This window comes from Rhinoderma darwinii, chromosome 5, assembly GCF_050947455.1.
Source record: "Rhinoderma darwinii isolate aRhiDar2 chromosome 5, aRhiDar2.hap1, whole genome shotgun sequence".
Lineage (NCBI taxonomy): Eukaryota > Metazoa > Chordata > Amphibia > Anura > Rhinodermatidae > Rhinoderma > Rhinoderma darwinii.
Window position 1 is genome coordinate 84115054 of NC_134691.1, and position 12377 is coordinate 84127430.

Here is a 12377-nt window from a genome sequence, read left to right on the forward strand (position 1 = left end):
ACTTCATAGTGGTAATAGTGGTCTTTGTATAGTGGATTTAATTCAGCAACAGTATTATGGTATGTTTCAGCCACTATGTGGTGGAAATATGTGGTCATGATGTGGCTACATTTTTCAGTAACCCTATGGTAGCATTATTCCGTTACTATGTGGTGTTCATATATGGTCCTAGTGTGACTGTATTTTGTCCTTTTGTGTAGTGGTTTATAGACCTTGGTATATACTGGGTTTTGTTCAGTAACAGGATGGTGATACTTATTCCATGAATAGTGGTATTGTGTGGAAACTTTGACTGTATAATTTAGAGGTATATTATCATACATGGAAAATTGTCTTATAGCTATGTTGTCTTTGAGACTCGCAACGCCACTGTGGCCCGCACATCCGAGCAACAAGCGGGAAGGGTGGAGATGGGCATTGGCAGGTGCAACATTTGCCCTGGGACACAGGACTGTAGATACACCACTTCAGTAGATTTGAATTTTGGAACCCTATTGGGATACTGTGGCATGACCGGAAGAGGGCTTTGCAAGCAAGGCATCCCAGAAATATTGATGAAACTAAACAAATTTTCAGGGAAGACTGGTCAAATTCCTCCTCAACGTTGTACAAATCTTATTTGCAGTCACAGGAAACGTTTGGAAGCGCTTGCTGCTAGAGAAATGTTTACTCCGTAAAAGAAATGAACAGTACAACTGTTTTGTGTGTTTCTAGTTTAGTTAGAATGTTTTTGTTTTTTGTTTTTGTCTATAATTGTGACTTAGATAACAACAATCAGTCCACATCATAATTATAAATCCATGCGAAAATCCAGGTAATTTCACTTTTACTTGCAACTGTATGTATTAAAATGCTTTAATCTCTGATACTATGCTTCCATGGATATCTAATGGGCACCTTTTACTAAATAAATATATATAAACATTTTTCTTTTTTGTTAATATATAAAATCTCTCTCCTTTTTATCTTTAGTATCATATCTGCAAAATTGGGAGTTGTTCTTGGGGACTACTTTGGAGCATTTCACTTCATGGATCATTTCAAGGGCCGTGTCAAGAAAGAATAGAGTAAGCCAGCACAGCTACCCGCATTAAGATAACCTGTGAATGTAAAAACAATTTGTTTAATACATAATATCTCATAGACCAGCAGTACAAACCAAAAAGGTTTCCAAATTTTGATTTTGTGTAATAAAAATGTAATTAAATTTTTATATATATATTGTATCAAATTCCTTTATTTTGTATTTGTTTCTGTCCATATAGAAAAAGTCTATCTGTGACACAAATTTTGGAGACACTCCAATAATAGAAAAATATCACAACACTATCTGGAGTTTTACAATAAAAAAAATACATGTGTATGTGTAACACTTTATATTTACAAGTAAAGCTTATTTGATATTTTGTTGTGGTTTATGTATTTAATTTTTAATTTTTTCACTTTCAAAATTGGATATTTTGTGTTTCTTGGGCTCTGTTCACATCTGCGTTGGGGTCCTGTTTTGACATTCCATCGGAGGTTTTCGTCAGAACGGGACCCTGAGCATTCACAAACGGACTTTGACAGAAACCAGAGGTTTCCGTTTCCATCACCATTGATTACAATGGCGACGGAGCCGGCACCCGTGGTTTCCGTTTGTTTCTCTTGTGCACCAGATCCATAGTTTTGCCGGAAGCAATAGTATAGTCAGTTTGTGTCTGCTCAGGGTCCCGTTCTGACGGAAACCTCCGACGGAATGTCAGAACGGGACCCCAACGCAGATGTGAACAGCGCCTTAGTGAATAGATAGATTTGAAACTACAAATCACAAACTTTTAGACATTTAGGCTTGATTCACACGAGGTCATTATGTCCGTAATTGACGGACGTATTTCGGCCGCAAGTCCCGGACCGAACACAGTGCAGGGAGCCGGGCTCCTAGCATCATAGTTATGTACGATGCTAGGAGTCCCTGCCTCGCTGCCGGACAACTGTCCCGTACTGTAATCATGTTTTCAGTACGGGACAGTTGTCCGGCAGCGAGGCAGGGACTCCTAGTATCGTACATAAGTATGATGCTAGGAGCCCGGCTCCCTGCACTGTGTTCGGTCCGGGACTTGCGGCTGAAATACGGACGTAATGACCTCGTGTGAATCCAGCCTTGGGTAGAAACCTTGTACAGCATTTATTTACTTGTAGTCATTAAACCCTTCCTGCAAATGGATGTGTCTGTATGTCGGGATTGCAAGTGCCTTCCCGCAATACCACGTACAGTCACGTTCTGAAGATGAAGCGGGCACAGGAGCAGTGTTGGCTGTAATATTCAGCTGACATCCCGCTGCAATGGCGGTGATCGCAGTTACCACTGATCGCCGCCGCTTAACCCCTTAAATGCGGCAGTCAATAGTGACCGCCGCATTTAAGTGGTTGACACAGGGAGGGAGCTCCCCCTGTGCCCCACCCATGAGCGAGCGAGTGCAATGGTTGCTATGGCAACCCGGAAGCCTAGCAACGGATTCCTGTTGGCCAGGTACAGAAGCCTATTAGGTCCTGCCTTGGGCAGGACCTAATAGGCTGACTGTCAGTTGAAGTATGACAGTTACAATACACTGCACTACATAAGTAGTGCGTTGTATTGTACCGGGGATCAGAAGATCAGATCTTTAAGTCCCCAAGTAAGTGGGAAAAAAAAAGAAAAGTTTTAAGTAATAAAAACAAGAATCTCCCTGTTTCCCTGATCAAGTCCTTTTATAATTAGAGAAAAACTATACATTATTCGCCGCGTTTGGAACGGCTTGAACTATAGAAATATAATATTTTTACCGCACAGTGAACACCATAAAAAAGTTAAATTAAAAACAATGACAGAATTTATTTTTTTGGTCACCTTGTCTCTAAAAATTTTTTTATAAAAAGTTAGCAAAATGTCGCAAGTACCCACAAAAGCTACAGTTTGTCCCGCAAAAAACAAGCCCACCCACAGCGATGTCAACTGAAAAATAAAAAAGTTATGCTGCTTAGAATATGGCGACACAAAGACATTTCTTAGAAAATAGTATTTTTATTGTGGGAAAGTAGTAAAATGTAAATAAACTATATAACTTTGGTATCGCTGTAATCGTATTGATCCACAGAAGGAAGTTAACATGTTTATACTGCATGGTGAACGCTGTAAAAAAAAAAAAAATGTGCTAGACTTGCTGTTTTTTTGGTTTCCTCGTCTCCCCAAAAAAATAGAGTTGTGCTAAAAAATGAAACGTATGTACATCAAAATCAAACCAATGAAAATTACAGCTTGTTACAAAAAACAAGCCCTCACACAGCTGCATCAGCCGAAAAATAAAACATTGACTCTCAACGCAATATTGTAAAATGACAGCCCAGACTAATTTTTTGGGTCCAGTGTTATTTCACTAAAAACCCCACATCGTCATTTGCTGGACCCCACAGGTGGACCCTGTAGATGCAGCGGAGATGAGGAAACTTTAGGGCCTTTTGCTGCTTATAGGGCTAGTGAAGAAGTCAAAGATTTCGCAATACTGCAGCGCAGATATTTTGTACAATATCCTGGATTTACCACGTAGTCCTGTCCCATTGTACATGAAGCTGGCTGTGCACATTGCACAGATCATATTGTATAACGTTTGCTTGCTATCCCGATGCGCAGATCAGTTTGGGATATTCCGTGAGTTTTAAGAGGTAATTATCAAGGCTCTAATATTTGGGACCCGAGGAGGTCAGAAGCACATCTTCTCCAAAATGTCATCCGCTCCACTGGAAGTGAGGTTGCCTTATTATAGCAGGGCAACACTTTCTCAGTGAAGTGCCCCAAACTTCAAACAAGGGAAGGACCCAAAAAAGGTGCAGTGGGTTCCAAAAAGGGTATAAGAAAGTATACCATTTATCAGTGCGACACCTGCCCCGAAAAAACCTGGCCTGTACATAAAGGACTGTTTCAAAGCGTACCACACCAATCCGTGGATTTTTCATTCACCCCATTATTACATCTTATTATACCCTGATATACTCCGCTTACATGTGCCCAGATGTACTCTGCCCAGCTTACCTATGCCCCCACGTTCTAAGCTAAATCACAAGCAAAACCCCAAACAAAACTACCAAGCAAAATCTGCGCTCCAAATGGCGGTCCTTGTGAGCCTGGCAGTGTGCCCAAAGAGCAGTTTGACTATTGGGGGTATTACTGTACTCTAGAGAACCTGCTTAACAATTTATGGGGTGTGTGTTTCTCCAGTGGCACAAGCTGGGCACAACATATTGGGCACTGAAATAGCATATCTGTGGAAAAATGGCAATGTTCAATCTGCAACATCTACTGTGTAGTAATTTACTCATAACACTTGCAGGGTCAAAATGCTCACTACACCTCATAATGAATTCCTTGAGGGATATAGTTTGTAAAATTAATTTTAAACGTAATTTTTCGTGGGTTTCCACTGTACTGGTAGTTCAGCCCAATGCAACCTGGTATCCAAAAACTAATCTTGTAAAATCTCCACTCCAAAAACCAAATGGTGCTCCTTCCTTTTAGAGCCTTGCTGTGTGTCCAAATAGCCATTTACGACCACATATGGGGTATTGCCTTTCTCAGGAGAAATTGCGTAACAAATTTTTGGGTGTCTTTTCTTCTGTATTCCTTGTAAAAATGTAGATTTATATTTTCGTGGCCCAATGCTAATAAAATCTAAAACACCTGTGGGATCAAAATATTCACTACAAGTGGAGCACCGCACGCAAGCTTATTACGTTGTTTCTGGTTATGCCCAACTATTGTTTGACTTTTCGCGAAAAATACAATACTTTTGTGTCAAACACCCTGTCCGTACAATGCCCCTCAACCCAAAAGTGGGGTCTATTTGGGATACTGCCACCTTCCATGCTCATTATTCCGAAACATCACAAAAAACTGCCTTGCCTGAGCCTTGTTGTCGATACCCTAGTCTTTTTATGCAAATGGTCTCCTAAGTGTTTTCTAGTTCCCAGTGTTTCCTGTTCCTGCTACCTGTAACCTCTATCCCGTGCTATCCTGGTCAAGTGCCGTGTTGAGCTGAAGTCGTGCTGTGCTGTATACCACGCCTGTCCTGCTACACCACGCCTGTCACCTGCCTGCTGCCTAGTCCCAGCGGAGCCTGTCTTGCTACTGTCTGAGCTACCGCAGGTACACTGTATGAACTATAGACTGTGTCCTGTTGGCCGGCTGCCATACCGCCAAGGCGGTACGGTCCAGTGTGTCCACGTACCCAACGTGACACTGGGCATCCTTTCTATGAACGGGAGCCCAGAACTGAACTACGTATTCTAGATTAGGCCACACTAATACTTTGTAAATGGTAATCTTATATACCTGTCTCGCGAGTCCATGCCTCTTAATACACGACAATATCTTGCTGGCCTTAGAAGCAGCTGATTGACATTGCATGCTGTTTATTTAGTTTATGATCTACACGTACCCCCAGATCCTTCTTAACAAGTGACTCACCCAGTATAGCTCCCCCTAGGACATATGATGCAGATGCATAACTTTACATTTATCTACATTAAACCTAATTTGCCAAGTGGATGCCCAAACACTTAGTGTATCCAAATCAGCTCGCAATTTACTAACCTCTTCTATAGACTGAACAATACTACATAGCTTGGTGTCGTCTGCAAAAATAGAAATCGTGCTATTAATCCCATCCTCTATATCATTAATAAACAAGTTGAATAATAGTGGTCCCAGCAGAGAACCCTGGGGTACACCACTTATAACCGGGGACCATTCAGAGTAGGAATCATTGACCACAACTCTCTGGATAAAGTCCTTGAGTCAATTCTCAATCCAATCACAAACTATACTTTCTAAACCTATAGTCCTTAATTTACCCATTAGACGTCTATGAGGGACAGTGTCAAATGCCTTTGCAAAGTCCAAAAACACTATATCCACAGCGGCCCCTCTGTCTAGACTTCTGCTCACCTCTTCTTCATAAAAACAAATCAGGTTGGTCTGACAACTTCTGTCCTTAGTAAAACCGTGCTGGCTGGCACTTATAATACTATTTCTTGTCACATAATCCTGTATTATAGTCCCTCAATAGCCCCTCAAACATTTTCCCCACGATGGATGTTAAGGTTACTGGTCTATAATTACCTGGGGAAGACCTAGTGCCCTTTTTGAAAATAGGCACCACATTGCGCCAGTCCCTTGGCACTATACCAGTCACTAGAGAATCTCTAAAAAATATGAAGAGGGGGACAGAAATAACTGAACTAAACTCTTTAAGAACTTTAGGGTGTAACCCATCTGGGCCTTGTGCACATTTATTTTATTTAACTTCGCTTGGACCATATTTACATTCAGCTAATTCAGTGTATCAACTGATATATTAACAGCACTGGCACCGGCTAAATCAGCTGCTCTTTCTTCTGTTGTATATACAGAGCTAAAGTACCCATTTAGTAACTCTGCCTTCTCTTGATCCCTTGTGACCAACTCCCCATTACCACTATTTAGGGGTCTACATGTTTAGGGTATGTGCACACACACTAATTACATCCGTAATTGACGGACGTATTTCGGCCGCAAGTCCCGGACCGAACACAGTGCAGGGAGCCGGGCTCCTAGCATCATACTTATGTACGATGCTAGGAGTCCCTGCCTCGCTGCAGGACAACTGTCCCGTACTGAAAACATGATTACACTACGGGACAGTTGTCCTGCAGCGAGGCAGTGACTCCTAGCATCGTACATAAGTATGATGCTAGGAGCCCGGCTCCCTGCACTGTGTTCGGTCCGGGACTTGCGGCCGAAATACGTCCGTCAATTACGGACGTAATTAGTGTGTGTGCACATACCCTCAGACCTTGGCTTTTTTGCATTTATATACTTGAAGAATTTTTGGGGATTTGTTTTACTATCCTTGGCCACCTGCCTTTCATTTTGTATTTTTGCTGATTTTATTACCTTTTTACAGATTTTATTAAGCTTTTTATATTTTACAAAGGCTACAGCTGTATCCTCAGATTTGTATTTTTTAAATGCCCTTTTTTTGTCACATAAAAAAGGTGTAAGCCATGTGGGGTTTAATTTTAATCGTTTATACTTGTTACCTATAGGAATAGATTTTGCACTATAATTACCCAAAGTAGATTTGAAAATCTCCCATTTATCATTTGGACCATTATTTGACATTAGTTCTTCCCAGTCTATATCCTTAATTGCAGCTCTCATCCTGGGGAAATTGGCCTTCTTAAAATTAAGTGTTTTTGTCCTCCCAGCCTGTTTTGTTTTTTACAGTATAGGTAAAATATAACTATATTGTGATCACTGTTACCGAGGTTTTCACGAACATTGACATTCCCAACAAGCTCTGCATTATTAGAAATGAGCAGATCCATCAGTGCTTCACCTCTAGTCGGGTCTTCCACAAACTGGCCCATAATATTTTCCTGCAACAGATTGAGGAAATGTCTCCCCTTTGCAGTTGAAGCCGAACCATGACACCAATTAATATCCCGGTAATTAAAATCTCCCATTATCACTACATTACACCCCTGTGCAGCCCACTCCATCTGTTTATATATTTGACCTTCCATCACCTCAGTTATATTGGGGGTCTCTAGATTACACCAAAAGTAATTTTTTCAGTGTTTACTTAACTTTTGTAATTCCACCCACAAGGTTTCAACCTCCTCACAGTCTTCACCCTCTAATGTCTCTCCCTGAGAATACTACCTTGGAGGTCCTTCCCTTCAGCTTGTAGCCTAGTTCTTTAAAATTATTCTTAAGGCTCCTTCACCTAACATGTATTCTATCGTTGGTAAATACATGGACCACGACAGCTGGATCATCACGAGCCCCTCCCAGTAATTTATCCACACGTTTCGCCACATGCCGAACGCTGACACCAGGGAGACAGCAAACCATTCGGTTGAGGTGGTCTAGGTGACAAATTATTCTATCCGTTTTCCTGATTATAGAATCACCTATAACTACTAATTGTCTTGCCTTACCTGCATTACCATCCTGCCGACTGCTAGCTGGGCTATTCTCCCAGCTGTTAGGGAGATCAGTATCCACTAGGGCTGCCATTTCTGAGACCGACACCCTTGCATCATCACCCAATTTAGTAATTTTGCTTGGAATATCAGAAACCGGATTGGCCTTCCTTTTCTTGGACCCCTTTCTACTGCCCCTAACTACAATAATCCAGCTACTTGCCTGGTCCTGCTGACCCATGTATTCACCCTCCAGGTCTACCCCACTAACTGCTTGCTCAGTGAGCAGCATGCTCCGCTCAAGATTGTCTATCACCCTCAGTGTTGCATTTTGCTCCTCCAGATCTCTAATGCGAGTGCACGAAGGGTCTTTGGACCCACTGGGCTGTACTGCCTTGGCGGTAAGGCAGCTGGCCAACAGGGAACAGGTGAGGGTCTATAGTTCTATAGGTACCTGTGGCAGCGCAGACAGCAGCAGGGCAGGCTCGGCTGGGACTAGGTAGCAGGCGAGGTGAAGCAGGTCAGATGGGGATGCAGCACGGCACGACTTTGGCACAGCTCAGTGCTAAACCAGGAAGGTATGGATTGCTAGGAACAGAAACGGGTATAGGGACCGGAACAGGAAACACACTAAGAGGCCATCACATATACAAACTATAGGGAACACAACAACGCTCATGCATAGAACTAGGGGGCTGGACCCCTCTTATAGTCCAGGGTACTCATGGGTCAAAGTTCGTCCAGGAGGTCCGGTGCGCGCGCTGCCCCTTTAAGAGCGGGCACGAGCGTGCGCGCGCTCCCTACGGGATCCGGCATAGGTGAGTGGATGCGAGCGCTGGCGTCTCCTGAGGAGGAGGAGGAGGCTGGGGCCAGCGCTTGCCGAATCGTGGCTGCGGCTGTCAGGGGAGGTTGGAGCTGACAGCCCGCAGCCACGGACATTACAGTATCCCCCCTCTTACGCCCCCTCTTCTTGGGACCAGAGCGAGAGAGAAACTTCTTCAGGAGAGTAGGGGCATTGAGGTTCTCCTCTGGCTCCCAGGACCTCTCTTCAGGACGAAACCCCCTCCAATCCACCAAATAAAAAGTCTTTCCTCTCACTCTCTTGGTGTCCAAGATCTCCTTGACCTCAAAGATGTCCAAGGGGCCGCTTGAGGCAACCGCAGGGCTGGGAGTTTTGGTATAGCGGTTCAGGATCACTGGTTTCAGGAGGGAGACATGGAAGGAGTTGGGAATCCTGAGGGTAGGAGGCAGTCGAAGCTTGTAGGCGACAGGGTTGATCTACTGCAGGACGTCGAATGGTCCGAGGAACCTGGTGGCAAATTTACATGATGGCAGATCCCGGACGGCAAGTTAGTCTTTAATTCTGGAATATAGTCCATGCCAGAATGCAGCCACCAGAGCCTCATTGTTCCATAAGAGCTCTCCCGCCAGGGTGCAGAAGTGGATGGCGTACTCACTCACGGAGGTGTCTCCTTGGCGCAGGTTAATGAAAGAGGCCGCTGCAGATGAGACCTGTCCAGGTTCCTCAAACACCATGCGAAAAGCCCAGAGGAAGGCAGGGAAGTCACGGGTCTCTGGTCCTTGTCTCTCCCAGATAGGGTTCGCCCATGCAAGAGCCTTTCCGGTGAGGAGAGAAATTATGAAAGCGACCCTGGCACCTTCAGACGAAAATGTCCTAGCATACAGGCTGAAGTGGATCTGGCATTGATTAAGAAAACCACGACAGGAACTTGCTTCTCCATCATAGCGGTCAGGAAGTGGCAAAGAAACACGTGGGTGAATACTGCCAAGTGGTGTAGACTGAGGATCCACATTGCCAGGAGGTGTAGTAGGAGGAATGGCAGCTTGTGTCTCCTGCCGACGTGCAAGAATGTTCAACGCCTGGAGGCGTTGGTCCTGTCGAGACCGGAGGTCCAGCATATCCGTTCGCATATCCTGTGTCGTCGTCATAGTCTTGAATCGACCAGCGCGGTCCATGGCCTGAGCGTACGGTCACGAAGGGTCTGTGGACCCACTGGGCCATACCGCCTTGGCGGTAAGGGTATGTGCACACACACTAATTACGTCCGTAATTGACGGACGTATTTCGGCCGCAAGTCCCGGACCGAACTCAGTGCAGGGAGCCGGGCTCCTAGCATCATAGTTATGTACGATGCTAGGAGTCCCTGCCTCTCTGCAGGACAACTGTCCTGTACTGAAAACATGATTACAGTACGGGACAGTTGTCCTGCAGCGAGGCAGGGACTCCTAGCATCGTACATAAGTATGATGCTAGGAGCCCGGCTCCCTGCAGTGTGTTCGGTCCGGGACTTGCGGCCGAAATACGTCCGTCAATTGCGGACGTAATTTGTGTGTGTGCACATACCCTAAGGCAGCTGGCCAACAGGGAGCAGGTGAGGGTCTATAGTTCTATAGGTACCTGTGCCAGCTCAGACAGCAGCAGGGCAGGCTCGGCTGGGACTAGGTAGCAGGTGAACGTCAGGCGAGGTGAAGCAGGTCAGACGGAGATGCAGCACGATACGACTTTGGCACAGCTCAGTGCTATACCAGGAAGGTATGGATTGCTAGGAACTGGAAACAGGTATAGGGACCAGAACAGGAAACACACTAGGAGGCCATCACATAAAAAAACTATTGGGAACACAACAACACTCAGGCATAGACTAGGGGGCTGGACCCCTCTTATAGTCCAGGGTACTCACGGGTCAAAGTTCGTCCATGAGGTCCGGTGCGCGCGCTGCCCCTATAAGAGCACACGGGATCCGGCAGAGGTGAGTGGACGCGAGCGCTGGCGTCTCCTGAGGCTGTCAGGGGGAGGTTGGAGCTGACAGCACGCAGCCATGGACATTACAGCGAGCTTCCAGGTGAACAACATGCTCACATCTGCCACGGAGGTATTCACCCTGGAACTCCTGCTCCAGTCGTGCATAGATATGGCTGACTGCGCACTGAAGAAAACCTCCAATCTTGCTATCCATTATCCCAGTTACAAAAAAAGTGAACAATTCAAAAAGTAAAGAAGAGTACTTACAGGGAGTTTAACTCCTCTTTTCAACTCTGGTTTAATAACTCCACTTGTTCACAAGCCACTTAATCTAGCTAGCCCAAATAAGAGCAAACTCAAATTGAGTCCTGTAGGCTAATTTAGATCACCTGAGAGCAATTAACCCCTCCCCCTAGTTCGCTGCACAACTGAGAAGAAAAAAAGATTTTTAAATTGTGTCAGTTTTGCTAGCTTCTATTTATTACACATAGTATCACACACTGGAACACAGCAACCCAATCCGGTTTAATAACTCCACTTCACAAGCCACTTAATCCAGCAAGCCCAGTGAGAGTACAATAGGCTTTCCTGAAAAAGGTGAAATAGAACCAAACGGCAAAAACATCTGTTCATGTGTTCACTATTAGAAAAATATTGGACAAGAATAGTGTCAATGGAAGGACACTGCAAATGAAGCTGCTGTCCAAAAAAAACCCCGGTGGCCTGTCTCAATTTGCCCGAGACGACCAGGATGTTCCACAATGCTTCTTGGAAAATGTTCTTTGGACAGATGTGACAGATTTTTTTTAGCACAAATGCTCAAGGTTATTCTTGCAGGAAAGAAGACTGCACACCAACACCAAAACCTCTTCCCAAATGTGAAGGATGGTGGAGGGCGCATTATGGTTTGGGGCTGCTTTACTCGACACCTTGCAGGCAATGAGGGAACAATGAATTTAACCCCTACCCGTCATAAACAACTTTCAGATTTAAATTTTCGTTTTTTCCTCCCCACATTCAAAAGCCATAACTTTTTCATTTTTCCATCCATACAGTCTTATGAGAGCTTGATTTTTGCGGGACGAGTTATAGGTTTTCTTAGCGCCATTTATTGTGGCATATAATGTACTAGGAAATGGGAAAAAAATATTTGTTGGGTAGAAAATGTAAAAAAAAACAGCGATTCCTCCATTGTTTTTTGCGCTTAGTTTTTACGGAATTCACTGTGAAATTAAAACAACATGTTAACTTCATTCTGCGGGTCAATACGATCTCGGCGATACCAAATATATATAGTTTTTTTCTATGTTTTACTACTTTTACAAGGAAAAAACTAGGTGTAAAAAATAAAATTTATTTTGTGGCGCCAAATTCTGAGAGCCATAACTTTTTTTTTTTTTTTCCGTAGTGGTATGAGGGATTATTTTTTGCAGGACAAGCTGTCATTTTTAAAGAGACTCTGTCACCACATTATAAGTGCCCTATCTCCTACATAAGGAGATCGGCGCTATAATGTAGGTGACAGCAGTGTTTTTTATTTAGAAAAACAATCTATTTTTATCACTTTGAGCGATTTTTAGCTTTATGCTAATGAGTTCCTTAATGCCCAAGTGGGCGTGTTTTTACTTTAGAC

The 12377-nt window shown here is 44.0% G+C and overlaps 1 protein-coding gene across 1 annotated transcript in view; it reads left to right on the forward strand.

The window, feature by feature from the left end:
- The window catches only part of SDR16C5 (short chain dehydrogenase/reductase family 16C member 5), a 49080-nt gene extending 47861 nt beyond the window's left edge, over positions 1 to 1219 (forward strand). The window contains exon 7 of the mRNA XM_075828318.1: positions 973 to 1219. Coding sequence (XP_075684433.1) covers positions 973 to 1066 — 94 coding nt within the window. The 3' untranslated portion in view covers positions 1067 to 1219. The remainder of the gene's footprint in view (positions 1 to 972) is intronic.
- The last annotated feature ends 11158 nt before the right edge of the window (positions 1220 to 12377 follow it).